Source organism: Corticium candelabrum, chromosome 2, assembly GCF_963422355.1.
Source record: "Corticium candelabrum chromosome 2, ooCorCand1.1, whole genome shotgun sequence".
Lineage (NCBI taxonomy): Eukaryota > Metazoa > Porifera > Homoscleromorpha > Homosclerophorida > Plakinidae > Corticium > Corticium candelabrum.
In genome coordinates this window covers 3431628-3453849 of record NC_085086.1, presented here as the reverse complement: position 1 = coordinate 3453849, position 22222 = coordinate 3431628, and the positions used below count along the sequence as shown (strand labels likewise).

Here is a 22222-nt window from a genome sequence, read left to right as displayed (position 1 = left end):
TAACGCATAGTCTAACACGTTACTAGCTTGTAGAAATTTAGGTAGCCTCAAACTTTCAGACCAGAGAGCGCGCGAAGCCCGCGAGCTCTACTCTGGACCAGAAGGATACAAAAATGATATCGGAAACAGCGTTCTAAGCCAATCAGCGTCTTAGAACCGGAATGTCGGTTGTGAATTCTGATTGGTTTAGCAGTAATTTGTTAAGCTAAGTGCACTTCAGAGCCATGAGTAGAGAATATGGTGCACGCATGCGTCTTAATTTAGTATCAGCTCCAGTTCCTGGACCTTTTTTAAGCTGACGGCGACAGGACATGCACACCAGCGTTGCTAGACCATCACCTTTCAAGGCTTATGCAATTGTTCGACTGGTTAGGCTAGCTAGCGTTCTGCCGAAGAATCAAAGAGTCGTCGTTTCGCGTCGTCCACCAAGATATCGCCGCAACACGGCAGACATATCTTCTTCGTTCTTGAGATCTCATGGCATTTACAAATGATATGTTTACGTAATGCAAAAGCACGGTATCTTTCCATCTCATTATTGAACTAGGTAAAACGACCCTAGGCTGTTAAACTACCATGTAACATCGCTTTTTGATAAGCCCTTTCGAAATCGTTTTTAGTATCCTTTGGGTCCAGGGTAGTGTTCGCGCTCTCTGGTCTGGAAGTTCGAGGCTAGAATTTGGGTTTTTTGAGGTCGGTTTCACACACAGCAGACTGCATTGCGATTGAAACCCCTTTCTCAATGTCAATACGAAGCTGACCGTTGCGGTAACATCAAGGGTCGCTCATTATTGAGTGTCTTCAGGGCCCGGAAATTTTCTAAGGAATGGATCCAAAGGTTGCGTAGCGTTAATTGCGCCTGCTGTTGGTGGTCACAAGATTTTCAAGAAGTTTTGTTGTGTGTCCGATGATATATGTGGAATCCGCTTTTTAAAAGGGCACCAACCAACTTAAAATGCCCAATGGCCTGCTTCAGCGTATCTTTGGCGTAGTTCTCATACAAAGTCAGTAATACTACAGAATTTACTTGGGGCGTTTTCCTGAGAATGTTAGAGAAGTGTGGCGCAGTACTTTTTGACGCATGAAACTTGTTAGTCTGACATGTGTCACTCGAGACAAAATGGAGAATACACTAGTCTGCAACTTAACGCAATCTGTGGTTCACAAATGTGCAATGCAGATATGGCGTCGCTCGAAACCAGACGAACGTTACCAGGCACTTCCACTAGAATCACTCTGCCCGCCATCGGACGTCATATGCCAAGTCACAGTTCGTCATGCAAGATTTTTATGGCGCTAAAGCAGTCATAACCGCACCTTTGCTATTAGGGTCGCACCTTTGCTATTAGGGTTGCAACACACACACACACACACACACACACACACACACACACACACACACACACACACACACACACACACACACACACACGCACGCACGCACACACACACACACACACACACACGCTCGTGGTTGTGGAGACCTTGTTGAAGGAAGGTGTAGTGGCAATACTGACAATGGCCAGTTAGGAACTGACCATGTTTCTGCCTTTGATGCATAGTTTACAAGACCGGCATGATACAGCAGTGAAGCCACAACCATCAAAACCGCAATGTATATCAAACGTTGATGTTGTTTGCCTTGTTTCGCGTCGCCGTTTCTGCTCATCCTTGCGGTCTTTCTCTTTCTTCTTTCTTGAAATTCACATCTTGTGTGGTGGTCCAGGTTTTGTTCCTTCACACATTTCGATCTCGTGTTTGTATCACAAACATTCTCAAAGTTGCAATCCCTTAAATCTCGCAGTACTAAATTGTTTCATCACATTCTCTGACCTCCAACTAAGCGACTTCCTTGGGATGGCGCACACACGAAAAGCTCACACACACACACACACACACACACACACACACACACACACACACGCACGCACGCACGCGCGCGCACACACACACACAACACACAGACACAGACACACCACACACACACACACACACACACACACACACACACACACACACACACACACACACACACACACACACACACACACACAAACACACACACATACACACACACACACACACACACACACACCACACACACACACACACACACACACACACACACACACACACACACACACACACACACACACACACACACAGGAAGGGTTTCTTCGTAAAGTTGAAACGCCCATTTCAATTGGGGTCTTTATGTATGGTTTCGTAGCGATTGGGCTAGCAGTTTTGGCGTGACTGATGCTACACACGGACAGAAGGACAGGCAAATGGACAGACAGGCAGATAGACAGACATACATACACATTTTTCATAAATTTAAATTATTAGATTTACTTTTAAATTTAATTTTAATTTAATTTTATATTTATAAAGTTTATGAAGTGCTCTGGCATTCATGTTTGCCCCCAGCTTTGCGCCTTTTTTTCGTAACTAGGGCTTTTTAACGACCTACAGCAACGGCACGCTGGCATACGCAGTGTGAAACAGACGGAGAATCTTTGACCTAATAGCACAACATTATCAGCCGCACCCTCTAATATAGACACACTATACTTCATACGAACGAACATCCGGGCATTTTGATATTTAATGGACAAAACTTTTTGTGTTTTATTCTAGTCTCCACCACCCATTCCCTCGTCTCCTCCACCCGAATTCTCTTCGGCCATCCAGCCGTCTCGCGTCGTTCCTCATCCGTCGGTAGCATCCACTTCTGTCTCGTCGAGATCAACGCTTCCGGCCGATCTGAGGAAAGAGCAAAAGAAGAAGAAGCTGGGCGGTCTGTTTGGCAAGAAGAGGTAACAGTTTTGAGCGCAGAGTGACAGGATTATTATTCGTATTCACGGCGTATCTACTTTTGTACGAGTATTGGAGTATCGGCATGCTGTCCTAGGATCGACATTTGGTTTTGATGTTTTGTGTGAACTTTTGTACTCAACGTCGTGAGATGACGTAAAGACGTAGACTTAAGACTTTCATATAGAAACACACAAGTAGGAGATAAATGCGTGATTGGTTTTTGCGCGCACCCACCCACCCACCCACCCACACACACACACACACACACACACACACACACACACACACACACACACACACACACGTCAGTTTCTATGAAAGGTGCCTCCGAGAGGAGTCTACCCTGCCCTGACTAACCCCCCGGAGCTTGGCTAGAGTTATCCGTACAGAAGCACTGACCCCGGCGTAACACATTGATTGTGAGTGCACTCCCGTATGTTGCAGATGTTATTACTGCCAAAGCCAGCGGTCAGTTCATCTCCAGTCGAAGACGAGGCACTCACTTATACGAGATTGACACGGACAGCCACCGGACACAGTCGTTTTCGCTAGCTTTACTAGTAACCGCAACTCCTAATGCTCCTGAACTGAACAAAACGCTACTGTGGTCTAGAGTTACCGAGCGGCTTTTTGGAACGCAATGACTGGGCAGTCTTTTGCCGGCAACAAATGACTGGTCATGCAGTCTTCTTTCGCGATGCAATGATTGGTCGGTCTCTTATACTATCGTAATGACGGCATTGATGATCGAATCAAACAAACTTGATCTATCAGAGTGCTGCTCAACGTTCGTGCATTCTCGATGTTGTTCTAATTAATTAATGACTCTCTGACTGCTTTGACGTAATTAAGTGCCTTGGGCTTGCTTGCATACATCCAAGTTCTTGTGCAGTCTTTTATAGGCTTTTCGAAACAGCAGAGGTAGATTTTTATTACGTACACGTTTGACACAAAGATGCCCGGATAAAGAAGGTATAGGTGTACGCTTATACAAACTTTATTTAGCTAAAAATTCAGCAGATGTGTAAACCCATCGAAGAATATGTGAATGTACTAAGTAATCGGAAAGATAAGGGTGTACATAACTGCAGAGTAAAAAATATAAAGTGATGGAATTTCTCTAAAAAGACTTATATGCAGCTAGCTGTACATACATTCTACAGCAAAGTTTGCAACAACGTGTACGCTAGTCCCCTTCTGCATCGCGCAGGTTGTCAGACACCCAAACAGCAGACGAGACCGTCTGCCACTCTTCCACTCCGACTATCCTCTGCCGCTCGAGCTCCTTCCTTTTTCGTCTCCGCAAGCAATAGCGGACAATCGCGGCCAGCGAGTAAATAATCGGATTGATAACAATCTGAAACTGCAGTGCGATCGCACCGACGGTCAAGTAGAACTCCTTGTCAGCGTCCTCTGCGTAGTCAGACTGATTGTGAGTGAAAACGAGGATACTCCTAAACAGAGTTGGAATCGAACTCGCTGCGTTGACGACTACGGCAACGAGCAGCACGGTCGCCCAACGACTGAGACCGCGACCGTCCAGTCCGGATCCGAATTTCTTTCGCAAACAGAGCAGTCGACCGACGACGGCCAAGAACAACAGGGACGTCGAAATGACAAAGAGAACAATGAAGACAAACGACGTAATAAAAATAGTTCCAGCGTTGTCGACTTTGCTGTTTTCTACGCCCCACGACGTCGGCGAGCATTGAGTCCAGTCTGCATAGTCTCTTCCCAGTTTATCAACCCTCGAGTATCCTTTGTAATATCTGAGAAAGTACACCAAACCGCATGCAACCGACAACATCCATGAAACAACCAGCAACGTCGACGTGACGTAGGCGGCCATCTTATGCGTCCAGCATCTCTGTCCTGCGCATAAGAATTTGAGCCCCAAATAGAAGGCAATAATGAACACATTGAAGCGCGCAGCCGGAGCGGCGACGGTGAACACGAGGCCGCGGACAGCGCAGAGGTCGACGTTAAATGCGCTGTCGACCTCGACGCACTGAGCGATGACAATCTGGAAGAGCAACAGGTGGACACCCCAGAGACAGTCCGACGTCGCCAGGCTGATAAAGAAAACCGATAAGAGTGCGTTCTTGTCCTTTCCGAATCCCCGCGCTCGCCATGCGATCACGGCCGCGTTTCCAACTATTGACAAGATAGCGTACATCCATAGGATCGATTGCGTGTAGGTCTGCTTGTAGGCATCGTAGTACACCCAGCCAATCCATTGTCTCTGATTGGCAGTGATCGATGAGAAATTGGCACTTCCACAGAACACTTGGTGCTCAGTCTGGCTATCCATTGCAAGCTGCAACTGACTAATGAATGTCGCTATCTAAGACTATAGACGGCGGATGAGTCCGTTGCTCGTATATTTGAACAAAGGCATCATAGAAATGGTGAGATTGCTTACAAGCATGTTCGCGGGTGTTGGTGGCTAGTGACGTTACACTGTGGATAACAACGGCGCCTGACGAGGTGATTTGACGCTCTGCTTCCTTTCTTCAGAGCATCCGCTAGCAAATGGCATACTGCATACAGGATGAGGTCATACGTTGTTTCCGTTCTGACAGACGTACATCATGCACAGAGCACGAAGATGCTGCCATTCACTTGCAGGTCATTTCCAATGGTTAGGTTAGCCGTTCAAACTCGACGCATTTCCGTTGTGATGCAATGCCCGTCAAAACGTTGTGACACTCTTCACGAGGTCACTAGAGAAATCATTAGACTAGTTAGCAGGTTCATTGTTCTCATTTGAATGAAATCCAATTGTTATCTACAGGTAAAATATATAGATTCTTTTTCAATTTTCATAATTTAGAATTTTTAAAGATTTCTCAGATGCAACGTTTTGAATAAAGTTTGAATAATCTAGCAGTTTGAAGTGATTATGGTCTGTCATGCATCCATTGCTGCGAGTGATATTTCTGTTTCTGTAGCTGCCTCTCACTGTTTGACTCAACATTACAGTTTTCTAAATACATTATGTACACAAGGGCGTATCTCATGGCGTCATCAGCCGGGTTTTCAAAAGCTCCAGCACGATGGCGGTAGTTAATTAAGAACAATAGTGAAAATTTGAGAACAATATATTAGCATTCATTTATTAAACTGTCTTACCGTAATTACGGTCCGTTATGCCTGAACTTGAAGCAGCGTAGACCATGGCTTCAACTATAGTCTAGAATTACTACGTATACAACTATTAATATTTTGATCCCACGTGCTTGGTCATTACGAATTCCTCATTGTAAGTTTGCAAGAAAATATATTGAGGATTTGTAGATGTGAACGTAAAAGACCACGTAAATTAAACGACCTTTCCCCGTTGTAGACCGCAGTGCACATTGTAGCCCTATTCAGTACGAGCGGACTGAGCACTCACGCTCAGAACGAACTCATATGACCAAGGACATCGTAAACTTTCAAAATTGCTAATTTTTACTAGGGTTTTAACTTTCATAAGACCTTCTAAGTTATCATGCATGTAGGAGGTCATGCACACCTAGCTACTAATGTTGGGGATGTCGTGGCTTTCCGGGCAGGTACATGCGTAACGACACCACTGATCTGCCAAACCAGGCGTATAGGTCGTAGGATGCGGTTGCTATATTTAGGATTAGCAGCTCGTTATGTACGTTGCAAACAGTGACGTAACGGTTGCGAAAATGGCATGGCAGGAAACGAACCAACTGAGTGAGAGCTGAAGATTGCCGCGGGATCGAAGGGTGAACCATGTAATGTCACAGATTGGTGTGATGACAGTTCAACTCCTTCTCGTTCTCTGTAAATGTTTTGAACTAGATCTTGTTCCATAATGAGTCACACAATAGGAAAGGCGGTCCAATGCTACTGCTCTTGCCTAGTCGCGTGACTCACGTGCCTGTCCATACAGCAACACGTGACTGCAACACATTTATCTAATTAATTAATTAACTAAGCAGTTCATGAGTGGTTTAACTGTTTGAGGAAAAATCCGAAAAATTACGCAGCTCTACTGATTTTTGGTCTTCCTTACTGTAAAAAATTATTGCCCGGAAATCCGGGCTTCGGGTAATTAAGTCTCATACTGTGCAAAAACCGTTACCTATACAACAAATTTGACGAACAAACCCGCGTTAACAAGGAGTAATTTAACATGCGTTAACTAGGGCTCCGTCTTGGACCTTGCAAGCGGTACTGAGATTCGAGAATGAAGACTAGCACAAGGGAACATGCTCTAAGATAAAATCAGTAACGCAACTATAATTATCCAATGTAGCGCATCACAAAAATGTCACTTTATCAATAATAATGACATAATTGAATCGATTTGACACAATGACTAGCCATGATTTATTGACGATTGTATGGAGCAACGAGAAACGTTTACAACGTTGTCCAAGCAAGCGTATGCAAGTAGGTCTTATGGGAACCAGCGTGAGCTATAAATTATTATTTTGACATAAGTATGAGGCTAATTGATAACAAGACAAACAACTTAGCATATCAGAATACAGTAGATGTCATGTAGAAAATGCTCGATCGACTTTATAAATTAAGTTAGCCCTAACAATAAAGCTGAGCTGCTGTTGGCTCAAGTGGCAGATTTGGACAGAGGAAAGAGAGCAGCAATTGAAGCTGCGGAACAACGAGCTGATGAGGCTCAAGCAAAAGCTGCTAAAACTGAGAGTAACAGGAAGAAAGGAGAAGTGTTGAGGAAGAGAGAAGAGGTGATTAGGAAAGGAGAGCAGCTCACCAATTTGGCAATGCGACTAAAGTTTTCTCCACTAGATGAGGTGATGATGTTAGTTGTGGTAGAATACAGTGTTGTAGACAGCTAAACTACTGTACCATATTTATAGTAAATTTATACATATATATTAATATTACGTCATGACAAAATGTATTAGAGTTTTGTTTTTATATAATAATAGAATATTATGTGATGACTAATAATTATTGATTGTAGTATTAGTCCTAGTGTTTAAACAATCTGATGATATTTGAGTCATAATGTACTATATCCGCACAACTACTTATACAAACTTACAGGATTTACAAATAATATTTGTAGGGTTTGTACATGATGCTAATTGTTGTACATGGTGTGTGTGTGTGTGTGTGTGTGTGTGTGTGTGTGTGTGTGTGTGTGTGTGTGTGTGTGTGTGTGTATGTGTGTGTGTGTGTGTGTGTGTGTGTGTGTGTGTGTGTGTGTGTGTGTTTGTGTTGCATACACACGGTGTGCATGGGTGGGAGTATATGCATGTCTGGCCGTGTCTGTGAATACATTCAAATGCTTGGCTGCATTTATTTAGATAGTAGATGTGTTTAAATGGCTCTAGCTAGAATCATTATGTCGTCAAACCCGAGGTGTTTTGAAAGTTGAACGCTCTTCAATTAGCTATCATTCACGTCTTTGATGCTTACTGCTGACAGGTAATACGATTACGCGCATGACTGACGTAGTTCTTGTGCGGAAGTTCGTAGCGTGTCATTTCATTTCAACCCCCGGGTATACCAAGGTTTTCTATTACGGATGTAAAGGGATGTTGTAGTACATGAATATTTTAAATGTTGGCAGCGTCGGAAATGTGCGACACCTGCACTAGAGCATATCAATTTCCGTTAGTGAAGCCTTGGACACCAGACCATCGTAAGAAGAGCGCAGTTTGTGCTTTACAGGGTTTTTCTTGATTTAGCTAACGTTGTTTATTATTGTATTTACACTACTCCGTTTATTAATTAAGTGATAAGTATATGAACTCGTTGCGCAACGTTGAAATACGCTAAAATAACTACTGCAGCAAGTGTACGTACTATATAGTATACACTGCGATTAATCTATAAAAGTATTATGGTCACTCAATATCAGCGTCTGAATCAGATTCCGAATCATCTTTATCAAAGTCAGAAGGTAGTGCTGTATCGTCCAACTTTTCGGGGGTGGAGTTAGCTTTCTCTGATTCTAGAGTGTTGGACATTTCCTGGCGTTTGTTTTTACAATTGCAACACCCGCAAGGTCCGTGCATCCCAAACCGGAATCAAAACATGAACATGCACATTGGTAGCTTGTAAAAATGGCATATCGACGCCTCACATCGTTCCATAACGTCGTCACGGCAGGGCAATGAGTTTCCTAAACCAGACATTGCCAGCCGCACAGAATTCAATTCTTTTGTTGTTTAAAGTGGAATTTGTGATCACATGTAAGAGCTGGTTCACGAAACCAGTGCGTTCGAATTCCATCCTCTGACGTTATCTGGTTCCACAAAGCTACGCGGTTCCACAATGACAGCGGTACTTGCACTATAGTACACCATGGGTAGTCTCGCGTAGCCAGACCCCTTTCCGCCGCGGCCTCCCCGGTGAATGGGGTCTGGTGTACGGCCTTTGATGTCGCTGTGTGCCGCGTAGCCAGAAATCGGCTATCTAAAGACCGGATTTAGTTTCTTAACACTCCTATATCTAAACGCTTCACTAAAGACGAGACTGGTATGCACGCAATGCAATCCTATCTCAATAGCTTCTCTTGTTTCGTAGAGAACAACTCGAAGACTACAGCTAGAGTCGTTGCTGTTTGTGAAATCTGCATGTCTACAGCAGCGATTAAACGCGGCCGCGGGGACGTTGACGTCGACAGGCTTCGATTTCATGCAGCCATGATCGACGTCGACACGTCGTACGATCTAGCGTTGTGCGCTCGTGTAACAACGGAGACTGAATGCGAACGTACTGGATGAATGCGAACGTACTCAGTGCTGTTTGCTGTTTTTTGACGTCTAAAGCGACCGCATACAGTCCGGAGTGAGCGATATCTGGAAGGGCTTGGAGTTGCATGACGTCATCGAAACAAGATGAGTCGTCTTTCTGTGTTTGGGTAATCATTTCATGTGTTTTGTGCATTGTTTTGGTGAACACATACAGTAGCAACCAGGAAGAGACCAAATCGTTTAATCCCTGCTGTAGACATGCAGATTTCACAAACAGCAACGACTCTAGCTGTAGTCTTCGAGTTGTTCTCTACGAAACAAGAGAAGCTATTGAGATAGGATTGCATTGCGTGCATACCAGTCTCGTCTTTAGTGAAGCGTTTAAGAAACTAAATCCGGTCTTTAGACAGCCGATTTCTGGCTACGCGGCACACAGCGACATCAAAGGCCGTACACCAGACCCCATTTCGCCGGGAGGCCGCGGCGGAAAGGGGTCTGGCTACGCGAGACTATACCATGGGTACAGTGGGTGGAACTCTTTCCAGACAACGTCTCTTCCAGGATATCATTATTGTCGAAGCAAAAGACTGCAGGTCGACCAAGCTAAGTGTTACTGGGAATGTATGACATAAACTCTCTTCTCAAGTAGTTGTTTTGCTACTGCCGTATCAACTTCATCCAGCTGTGCGCGCGAAATACAATGCCCGAACTTGTTCACCAGAGAGAGAATTGTCGTGTTTCCCATGAGATGACGAATTGCAGTGGATAAAGCGATATGATATGGCGCTTTGACTCGACCGTTGTGTGTTGTATAAACTACACCTAAGCAAAAGACATTACTAATCGATGAATCTGTGCATCAGTCTCCACTCGGGATGAGTGTTCGACGTAAAAATCAAACGTAGTTTCCCCTCCACCTAGAATCGACGCTAGAAAATTGTACAAATCGCTAGGAATTCTAATGTCCTCTTCTGTGACGTCAACGGCCATAGGTAGCCTAGCCATTTCGTTTTTTAGATTGAGCACAGATGAACGCAGATTCATGGCTGCGTGATACAATTCCGCAGATGGTGTGACAGAGTGTGTAACAGCAAGCGAAGCTGAAGAAACCAAGGATTCTCCAGATTCTAGTTTCCAGATACCGAAGACGACTCTAGGAGAGCCTGAAGCACTTCTCCAGTTCTAAAGTCTGACGCATATACCACTTCTTCTTCGGTCTAATTTTTCAAGCACCAAAATGACAAACGTTCTCCAAAGCGCGGTCTTAACAGTCTTTCAGTTTTTCTGTCCAATATATAGGATTCGAGATTGCTTTTGAAAATACATCTCGCAATATGTTGGTACGAATAACCTGTCGACGCTCTAGTGTGCGTGTGTTGCACAATGCTGGTCACTACACTAAATGCCTCGGTGTCGGCTGCCGTAATTTCGTGTTCAGATTCTGGTTTGCAAGCATCACCATCGTCGTCAGCAAGATCTGTCTAACGGGTTATTTTTGTAAAACAGACGTAGCAAGATCGGTGGTATTTATCCTCATTGGCATAGATATCTCCTTGTAATGCTAACAGCAAACGTTCATCTTTGTGTAGTTGTGCGGCCTTTGTAAGGCGATTGGCACCGGTGTCCAATTCACAGGAAACGAGACAACTTTTTTCGTTCGTTTTTGTTTGCTGATATTTTTTTGACAAACAATACAAAACCTGTAGTTGGTAACTGGAAAAGCTCTTCGAACGTGTCTTGTGTTGTCACTGCGAGATTGAGCCGACGATGGTATTGCCTCTTTCACTGCTGAGGACTCTGCTTGCTTGCGACGGAGAAGACGCAATACATTAGTTTTGTTCGTGTAGTCTTGGTAACACCGACGGTGGTAGCCTCCTCTAGGAGAATCGTCTGAAGAACTGCGGTTTCTAGACAAAAATTCGTACGTGGGATCGCCATCTCCTCTTACACGCGATACTTCGTGTAGTTTTTCTCAACTGCGATGCGAAAATTGTATAATGGGATCAGATGATGCATTTTCAACAGTATGACAGAGACAATAATCCCAGTCAAGACAAACCACCTTTGAGCTTGAAGCAAGATATACAGAACTAGCCACTTCGATATCACTCTCCTCCAGTCGTTCAGAGTCTGTATCCGACATTATGTAACAACCTTTACTGACTGCTTGACAGTGTTGTGTACAGAGAAGGCAACGCGACAACAACAACGATAAACTCTAATAGTAGTAGTAGTAGTATAATCACAACCAACCCAGATCATGTGTCAGTATAAATTCGCTTTTTATTACTATAATATACTACTGTCAACTGCTGTTGCGAAACCACTTCCTCCATACATCATGCAGCATTCTACTTCCGTGTCACGCGCATCCCTGCAGGTTGAGTTATTCTCGGTCATTTAAATCCGCGTGTTGAGCCGGGTTGAGTCATTCTTATCCGGTTCATTCATTTACACCCACGTGTTGAGTCATCTTCATCATGTTGAGTCAGCTAAGTCCGGGCACATTTCTACTATGTGCGCTGTAGCTAACGCCGCGAAAGAATTCCCAGTATGTCCAAAACGTGAAGCTAGCGAGTTGATAATTACATCAGTCGGAAGCTCATAACGAGACGATTTCAGATCAGTCGTTGCGAAGTCGAATTGCATTTACCTAACAATAGAGTTGCTCTAACAACACTACGATTACGGTCTGGGTACACGAGGCCAAACCTACAACTTTTAATACGTTATACCGGAAACGTCGCACGCTTCCCAGACTGCCAACATAGAAATTATTTAGTAGTCACACCAGCTCTACCAGCTGGCATCAGCTAACCTTGGTATACCGGAGGGGTGAAACGAAGTTCCTAACGAAGCTTCCTACGAGTTTCCGCACAAGGACTAACGATCATGATTGCTGACTAGAGGCTTTACCGATTCTTGCGAAAATAGACCAAGTTACTTTAATTATAATTGGAATCTAGATCGTAAACAAGAATGTTCTTTGTATCTATATTTCTTCAGTAGCTTGGAAATCTTACAATCGCCAAGGAGCGTGGCCAAAGCAAAAATGTGGTATAAAACGGTTGGGATGCAATCCTAGCTAAAATCCTGAATTTTATGCTTGTGTGTGAAAAGAACGTGTAGGCATGTCTCTTTTGTTGATATCAACATGTGTACACATTTAGCAAACTCGCATTTGTGTAGCCTCGTCCCCAGACTCGCGTGAGCCTGGCAGTGTCCGGTTCCCGTATAACACTTTCAGGTTCCCGTATAACACTTTCAGGTTCCCGTATAACACTTTCAGCCTCCCGTGAGTCTGGACTCGCCGCGCCTACTTTCACACACCTACTTCACTAAGAGTCACTCCACATCACAGCCTTGGCACCCACGTGACTAGATACTACTATGTCACAAATTAGCTTATATCTATCTAATGTGTGACTCAGCAGATTGTGTATCACGCCCAAGCCTCCAAACAGCGCATGGTGACTCTCCACGGTGGGTGATTCACCAAGTTCACGCTCTCCAAATTCTCAAAACAACTTTAGAGTGTGGAAAGGTGAGTGTATTTCTACGTTATTGTCCTACTCGTGTAGACTTGGTGACTCACTCACCGTGGAGAGTCACTGTGAGCTGTTTGGAGGCTTGGTCGTGATACAATCTGCTGGGTGACGCATTAGAGATAGATATAAGTTAATTGAGTTTGTGAAGTAGGTAGTATTTAGTCACGTGGGGTGCCAAGGCTGTGATGTGGGGTGGCACATAGTGAAGGAAGTGTGTGAAAGTGGGCGCGGTGAGCTCAGACTTGAGGGAGGCTGAAAGTGTCTTACGGGAACCGGACTCTGCCAGGCTCACGTGAGTTTGAGGACGTGGCTGCATTTGTGCATTTACAGTCAATTATTGTATAGAAATTACAGTTGAAAGCAGACAGTTGTTGTAATGGATGTGGTAATTACTACATGTATGAAGTTTGATTATTTTATGAAATGTTCATTTTGTTACAATGTATGATATAGACATGCAAATACGGTGATGTTTGACTTTTTTTTGTATTTACGTTTCCTTGCATCTACTGTACATGTTGTGTTGATTCTAGATGAATGACCTGTTGTTGCTGTTGTGGACACAGTGGAATGTACACATGCCTCGTCTAAGTTGGTTGCCATGTAATAGAATGGGAGAGATTGAAGGCAGACTAGTGGTAGGAGTATATGATGGTAAGCTGTATGTTCTCATTTACAAACGTGATAAGTGGGAAACGTTTGTCAGAAAGCATTGTCACATCAGGAATGTGTGTCATCAAGGTGTGTGTTTGGTGTGTGTTGATGATGAAGATAGACATCAGCTTGTGATTGAACAATTTTATTTGAATAAAGACGACAAATGGCGTTTCCTCACAGTTCTACCAAATGAACTGCAGTTATTGGTGTATCTGTTGCTCTTCATGACAACTCACGTACTGTATGTGGTTGGTGGTAGGACTGAGTCAATGGAGACAGTAAACACTGTACGCGTGTGTGACCTTCACAGCGGTCATTGGTCTAAGATGGATGACATGCAAACAAAGCGTTTGAGCTGTTTTTCTGTTGTTATAGACAACACAGTGTTTGTAGGAGGAGGATTGACTGGTGGATTTTGCTCTAGTAATATTGTTGAAAGTGCAGGTGTTGGTGTTAGGAAATGGAGAACAATCTCCTGTACAACCACGTAGACATCAACACTGACGTCAGTCATTAACAGACTGGTGGGGACTGGAGGAGAGACACTACAGTGGTCATGGTTAAGTTCTACTTCTACTATTGTAGAATTATATGATGGGAGATCTACCACACATGACACACAAACGGTGCTTCCATGCTGCATTCTCAACTCAGGATAGAGAACTCATCACAGCAGGAGGGTTGCTTACTCCAAATTCAATTGAAAGTCTGAAGTGTGATTAACCATTTTCTTTCAGTTTGTTTGTATTTGTTATATTATAATCTTTAGTGATTGTCCAAAAGACAGTAAATTATTTGTTTTGACATTTGGTGTAAATCATGTTTAGATATGTCTGTTCGTCCAAATTTCAGTGTAAACGTATACTTTCTGTGTTACATTAATTCAGAAAGGCTGTCCAATTTAAGTAGCTTTATTGGAGCACAGTGGACAGAGAAGAAACTTGTTGGCTGGAAAGCCAAGTACAACAGTTTTCAATAGCTTCTTCAAGGAGATCGTTGCTAGAATAAGGTTTAAATTATAAGGTACTGTAACTTACGTCTTGCAAGCTTGCGCCGCCCCCCTCCAATCCTAGGATCCACAGCCTGCAAGAAATGTAAATAACCACGCCCTCAGGGCACGCTCTTAGCGCACGTTCCACTGGATATTCGTTTCTCTGCTATGGTTCCAACGCGACGCTTTTCAGTTCGCCAGTAACTGTAAGTATAATGCTTCTTCGTGCACAATATTTGGGACACAATATTTACGTGCCATAGGGTAGAACTCTAGATACGGCGTGCGCGCTAGCTAGCTAGATGTTTGGTCTCTCGCTCGATCTCATGACGTTAGATTAATTAATTAGCTGTTGTTGATTACGTCTAGAGCTTTAGTTGAAGCGTAGATGGACTGGGTTAAATTGCTCGTCCAAGTGCTTGCAAATTAGTTAATCTAAGTACAGTCACACCAGATCTATTTGTGGTGATCCTGCGTTAATTTACGTCTAGACTATACTGTTTAGAGAAAAAAATTGGCTTGAAATTTGTCCCTGCAATCTTGGCACAGTGAATTTTATGGGGTTCTAGTAGGAAAAACTGATTTACATGTGTAGTTGGCGACTAATCGCTCTACGTACAATATTGTTTCTAATTTCGTGTTAATTTTTGTAGCTAGGAAACAGTGTGTGTGTGTGTGTGTGTGTGTGTGTGTGTGTGTGTGTGTGTGTGTGCGCGCGCGCGCGTGCGTGTGTGGTGTGTGTGTGTGTGTGTGTGTGTGTGTGTGTGTGTGTGTGTGTGTGTGTGTGTGTGTGTGTGTGTGTGTGTGTGTGTGTGTGTGTGTGTGTGTGTGTGTGTGTGTGTGTGTGTGTGTAGTGCATGGTTTTTCTTCAGTGGCTCAGTCTACTCACTCATTGCTACTTGTAAGATTTAACTTTATCAGGCGATCTATATAAAAAGTGTAGAAGTACATGTTGATCAACTTTTTAGTGTGGAATGAAACCTAAATTGAAAAAGAAGCCACACATCAGTGAGAAGTGTGGGAAGAAATTTTCGTCTGCTTCACCTTTACATGTGAACAATATGACTCATCCTGGAGAGAAATCACATTTCTACAGACAGTGTGGAAAGAAACTTTCCAGTTTGTCAAAACTCAAATTAAACACTGGATTCATACACCCACACGAATGCAATGAGTGTGGGAAGACGTTTACTCGACCTGCTGGTCTAAAATTTCATATGACAATACACACAGGATTAAAGCCATATGAATGCAATGAGTGTGAGAAGAAGTTTGCTCAACCTGGTGGTCTCAAACGTCATATGAGAATACACACAGGAGAAAAGCCATATGAATGCAGTGAGTGTGGAAAGAAGTTTACTCAATCTAGTGGCCTAAGAGTTCATGTGAGAATACACACAGGAGAAATGCCATATGAATGCAAGGAATGTGGGAAGAAGTTTACTGGATCTGGTGATCTAAGAATTCATATCAGAACGCACACAGGAGAAAAGCCATATGAATGCTGTGAGTGTGGGAAGAATTTTACAAAATCTAGCCATCTAAAACTTCATGTTATCAGAATGCATACAGGACAAAAGATGTATGACTGCAGTGAGTGTGGAAAGAAATTTACTCAATCCCGTGGTCTGAAAGTTCATATGAGACTGCACACAGGAGAAAATCCATTTGAATGCAAGAAGTGTGAAATGAAGTATTCTCAAGCTAGCTCTTTGAGAGTTCATATGAGAACTCACAATAGACGAAAGTTCTATAGGTGTAAAGAATTTGGAGAAAAGTTTTCTACTAGTTCACGTCTAAATATTCCTTTAAAATCTCACCGACAAGAAAAGAAATATCATTGCAAACATTGTGGAGAAGAATTTCACTTTGCCGCAGAACTTACAATGCACCAGAAAGCTCACACTCGAGAAGACGCGATTGCACAAGACCATATAAATTTGATATTATCCTCAAGCAAGCCTCAAACCAACTCTAATAGTACTCATTTATCTGCTCAAACTTCTGCAAGTAATGTGTTTTATATCAGTGTACTCAACATTTTATGTTATTCTGTTGTTAGTGTTTAGCGATAGAAGCTTAGTCACATTTCTATCCATTCCTGCCAACGGTGTTTGCAGTTCATCTGTTGTCTTCTCTATGTTCCACCATCCCAATATAGCTGTGACATATGGTGTGACTGTGTCTACAGGTAGTGACATGTTGGTAATGGAGAAAGTTGTAACGTCTTTGTCTGATGTGCTTGATGATTCAGTCGTGAATGAAGAGATGAATGTACACGAACGAGTTGATATTTCTTATGGCATTGTTTGTGCAGTTGACTATTTGCATCATCAAGTGGGAATCATTCACGGCTACATCAGCTCTACCACTGTATTTATCACATCTCGACTGACCGCCAAACTGTTAGATCCAGGGGCATCTTGTCTCATGAATGATAAGATAAGTGAACGTGCTGAGTCATATGATGATGATCTGCATCAACTAATCTGTCTCCTCATCAAGTTATACGAATCATTTTCACAATTTTCATTTGTTCGTCGTCGTTTAGACGACATGATTAGTCCTGATGAGATTAATAAGTCAAGGGAAAAAATTGTGTCTACGAGGGAACTGCTTGAGTTAATTGATGAATTAAAACACAATGATGAATACAGTTGCAGCTCCCGCAGACGCGAACTATCAATAGTTAATTGAAATTGAGTTCGTTATCTGATTAGATATAAATGTTGACTGATTGTGTGTTGTAAAGTTGAAGTTTAAAATACATTGGTTGAAGACAGAATTTGTGTATAAAACTGAGCTGTGGGGATCCAGCTCCATGGCCAGTTGTGTTCGCGTACTCGATTAGACGCGTCATGTAAGCTCAACACAAGACTTTCATAACATACACGCTTGCCGTTCATCCAATCTACGGTATTTAGCTAGATACACTTACACTTCATCCTTCTTTCTTGTCTCCCTGGGGGTTTATTAATTCTACCTGATCTAGTTCTTCATTCAATGGAGTTACTGCTTGAGAAGTCTCCTTGCGTGAAACTCTGTCGTCTTGGTCCCTTCCGTCTTCTTGGTCCATTCTACTTTCTTGCTCCACTTCTTTTTCTAGATTGGTGGTGTCTTCGTTTTGCTTATCCCTATCTCCGTCGTTCCGGGTTTCTGTGCTTTCCTTTTCCAGCTTCAAGTGACGACGCCGTTTCTTCGAAAGTTCCCTTCTGGGGTACACACCATGCATATAATATCTTGGCGATACTTCAGACAATACTTTCCTCACATTCGTTTATCTCTTACCCTTACACCGTCTCTCCTTTCTGTAATCTTGGTAATAGTCTTGCTGCATGTCTTCTGTCGTAATTCTCTTTCTGTTGTTGTCTACATTAATTTCATTGTCTTTTGAAGACTGGTTAGGTATGGAATACTTGGTTTTCGTTGTTCTGACTGGATTGGTATCATCGTTCGTAATCTTCGACTCGTTTACAGCAATTCTGAAGGGCTGTACACATTACTCAGTGGTGATGCTCTGTATTCTAGAGAGCAAGATTTGGATGTTTAGAATTATCTGGACTTACCGCTCTGCCTCCCCACTAGACTGAGGAAATCTAGGGCGCATTTCTTTTTTTTTTGTGCAAGTAGGAATTTGATTTCTTCTAGTGAATGTAGAGTAACAGCTAGACCCTGGAGATAGATCCGGGAGCTGGAAGAAATAGATATCTATATATCTGTACATACGAACCTTAAATTTCTCCTCTCCACGACCACATTTTATTATAAGACCTACTTCAAAAGACTTTGTACAAGAAGAGCGCGAACAGTTAAAACATTGCGTATCTTACATGGTACCAGGAGATGGCGGAAGGTAACGGCATGTCTGTTTTGACAGGCCTTCCAACTCCAATACCCGCAGAGGGTAAGTTGGCTACTGCTTGGAGAGAATGGAAGAGAAAGTTCGAGATCTATCTCAAAGAGACCAGGCAGGCTGACGAGAAGACACCATCGGGTGTCAAGACCTCTTTATTGCTCCATGGAATTGGGTCGGACGGACAAGAAGTCTGTGAAAGCTTTTCATTGCAAACGAGAATGACAAGGAGAAATACGAGATCGTGCTAAAGAAATTCGAAGATTATTACCCTCCTATGGTTAACATAGTCTGCGAACGGTATAAGTTCTTTACACGAGCTCAAGAAGAGGGAGTCCATAGATCACTATGTGACGGCCTTGCATACGTTGTCTCATACGTGCGACTTTCGTGACATAAGGGACTCATTGATCAGGAATTACACTGTTACAAAACCTCGCCTGTTCAGGAGGCCCGGATTTACAGAAAACTCTTGAGATTTGTCGGCTGAAGAGATCTCCGCTGCACAAAGTTGTCGCATGACTGCTGAATCACAGGCTATTAGTAACGTGACAGCTTCTGATGAAGGAGACGTGGAGCTCACGCAGGTAGCGGCACTTCGCCAGCGACAATCCGGACCGGGACAGGAGATGCAAAATCGACATTCTCTCGTTGTGGAAGAAAACATCAGCCACGCAGATGCCCAGCTTGAGGAAAGACATGTGCAAAATGTCGAGAATCAAGTCACTCCGCCGCTGTGCAAGACAAAGGCAGTGAACATCATTCGTGCGAAAGATGAACCATCGCCAGGGTATGTGCCTTTCAAAGCAGTCACCGAAGCAGGGGATCAGCAGACTACTTCTACAAAAGGGAACCCGCATACTGTATATACTCTGGGCATGCTCTCGGAGGACAACTCAGTGTGGAAAATTCCAGTGACTATCAGTGGTACAACCGTCTCTTGCAAAGTAGATACAGAAGCAGAAGTTAGCGTTTTGCTGCGATCAGTATACAGTCGACTCCATAACTGACCAAAGCTACACGTTTCCACTGCTCGCCTGTTACCTCATGGATCACAACCTCTTCCTGTTGACGGCCAGTGTATTTGTCAAGTGTCATTAGACAATAAGATATATCGACACCTGAGGTTTCTCGTGGTATCATGCCAAAAAGAGCCGCTTTCGGTCTAGGTGCCTGTTATCACCTGAGACTACTCAATCACATGGCGCCCGTGCGTATGGAAGTAAGAAAGGCAGAATCGATTTTAGAAGATGCTGCCATCCCACATACCAAGATTCAGGCAGATCCAGTAGCTACTCGTATCAAGATTTCTTTGAAGGACTTGGAAATCTTATTTGTCACCCGTACAAGATTACAGTCAACAGAGATGCATACGTCATTGCAACACCAAGCAGAATTCCATTGCCCTATCATCAAATGGTCAAAGATGAACTCACTCGTAAGCTAACCCTCGATGTCACTGAAGAGGTTAGCCAACCTACAGATTGGGTAAGTCCGATGGTTGTAGTCCCCAAACACAGTGGCGAAGTCAGGATTTGTGTGGACTATTCGCATCTAAATGGAGCAGTGAAACGTGAGCACTACCAGCTACCTACTGTGGAAGAACTCATTTCTAAATTGCAAGTAGAGAAGTACTTCACGACTTTGAACGCAGTCTCCGGATTTTGGCAAATCCCACTGGCGGAGGAGAGTTCAATACTGCCCACGTTTTTGACGCCTCATGGCAAATTTCGTTTCACTCGCCTTGCTTTCGGATTAAACTCAGGATCGGAAGTTTTTCACAGAGCAATGGCTACGATGCTAGAAGGAATCGAAGGCGGCACCTGCTATATCGATGTCGCCAGCTGGGTTTGCGCCTAAACGCTGCGAAATGTCACTTTCGAGCAGCTCAAGTGAAATACTTTCACCATTCCATTACAGCCGCTGGCTTACACCCAGATAGGAACAAGCTCCGTACGTTGTTGTCAATGACAGACCCTACCTCCCCTGATGACTTGCGACGATTCACTGGATGGAATGGTGGTATACTTAGCTAACTTTCTTCCCAATTTATCAGTGGTGACAGGACCTTTATGGAAACTGTTGAAAGACGACTTTGATTGGTTGTGGGGTCAAACCCAAGAAATCACATTCGCCAACCTAAAAAAGCTGTTGGCAAGCACACCCGTATTTGGCGTTCTATACACCAGACGCGCCAACGATCTATAACAACAATATGACTTTCCCTTGAACATCAATACGCCAGTGGCTACCATTTGCCATGGCAACTTAGGAAATTCTGTGTGAATTAGGTGCTCTGTTGGGTTGTCCTTTCTTTAGTGCAACAAATTGCGCACTTCTCCACATATTCTTTGAGCTCTGTGCTGCTCCCAGGCCACCATACCGACTGTTTTGCTCTTTCTCGACACTTATATAACAATTCCCATATGTCCGTTGAATAGACATTTCAATATTTCTTTCCTCAATCCTTTAGGTATTACCAATCTGCATCCTCTCAGTGAAGATCATCTTGAATTGTTAACTCGGGAGCTACTTGCATGTATAGTTTCAATTCTCCACTGATTCCATGCTCTGGCCAACCGCCTCGTACAAAGTTTCTGATTTGTCGACATATTGGGTCTTGCTTCTGCGTTTGTCTTATCTTATCTGTTCAAGTCTTTTGTCTGTTGCTACAATTGACTGATGACTTGATTTACCCAATTCTCGATTTCTTGTTGTAATGTGTCAATTTTGCGGTAGACGCATCACAAGACTTCTTGCAAGTGCCGGCTGTTCCTAATTACCTTTTGCCGGGCGCATGCTCTATATTCTACTGATTGCATTAGTCTCATCCTCATTCTCTGTATCCTAGGTAATAATTCCTCTAAATTCTTGTTTCACAGTAATGAAACAAGAGTTTTGTGATCAATTTAAATTGTTTTCCCAGTAAGTATTGAGAAAAACGCTCACGTGCCCATGTTGTAGCTAAAGTTTGTTTTTCCAATTTAGCATACTTGTTTTCAGTTACAGACAATGTTCTTGACGCATATATAGACAACAGGTCTCCAATTTCCCTTTTGCTGTCTTTGTTCGAGAACTGCGTCGCATCCAAATAATGATGCCGCTACTCGTCTTTCATGGTTGGGGTCATAGAGAGCCAATATCGGTGCTTCACCTAATGTCTTTTTCAGACTTGCAAACGCTTTTCTTTGAGTCTCTTCAAACACTACGTTGGCTTATTAGCGCTCTCAGAGGTCCTGCTGTCGATGATAAATACTGCATAAATCTTCCACAGTAATTCATCATCCCAAGAAATCGTCGTACTACTTCTTTGCTTGTGCACGTGGCTCTCTCAGTCCAAATATTGCATTCAATATTGGGTCGGATCTAATTCCTTCTGTGCTGATGATATGTCCTAAGAATTTTAATTACTTCTTCTTGGGCAAAATGACGTTTTTCTTTGTTTAACGTTACTCCTTCAGCTTGTAATCTATCCAAAACCGCCAACAAGTCTAGATGGTGTTCTCGGTTATCGGCTTTGAAACTAGAATGTCGTCCATTTGACACAGAACTCTTTCTAGGCCTTACAGAATTTGAGATAATACCTTTGAAAAATCTCAGTCGCCGAAGTGATTCCAAACGGTAATCTCTTGAAAAATTATCTTCCCAT

At 43.2% G+C, this 22222-nt stretch overlaps 3 protein-coding genes across 3 annotated transcripts in view; all 3 read left to right on the top strand.

Annotated features, from left to right (window-relative positions):
* LOC134198440 (spectrin beta chain, non-erythrocytic 1-like) overlaps nucleotides 1-3030 on the top strand; it is a 65723-nt gene extending 62693 nt beyond the window's left edge. The window contains exon 54 of the mRNA XM_062667848.1: nucleotides 2641-3030. Within this exon, the coding sequence (XP_062523832.1) occupies nucleotides 2641-2823 (183 nt within the window). The 3' untranslated portion in view covers nucleotides 2824-3030. The remainder of the gene's footprint in view (nucleotides 1-2640) is intronic.
* Nucleotides 3031-12989: 9959 nt separating this feature from the next.
* On the top strand, nucleotides 12990-14630 carry LOC134176170 (uncharacterized). The gene is made up of 2 exons (XM_062642857.1): nucleotides 12990-13068; nucleotides 13606-14630. Exon 2 carries the CDS (start codon nucleotides 13606-13608, stop codon nucleotides 14218-14220), a length of 615 nt encoding a protein of 204 aa, XP_062498841.1. The 5' UTR covers nucleotides 12990-13068; the 3' UTR covers nucleotides 14221-14630.
* A 257-nt stretch (nucleotides 14631-14887) lies between these two features.
* On the top strand, nucleotides 14888-17498 carry LOC134198065 (zinc finger protein OZF-like). Its single transcript, XM_062667400.1, has 3 exons — nucleotides 14888-14926; nucleotides 15689-16730; nucleotides 16783-17498. Exons 2-3 carry the CDS (start codon nucleotides 15695-15697, stop codon nucleotides 17415-17417), a joined length of 1671 nt encoding a protein of 556 aa, XP_062523384.1. The 5' UTR covers nucleotides 14888-14926; nucleotides 15689-15694; the 3' UTR covers nucleotides 17418-17498.
* The last annotated feature ends 4724 nt before the right edge of the window (nucleotides 17499-22222 follow it).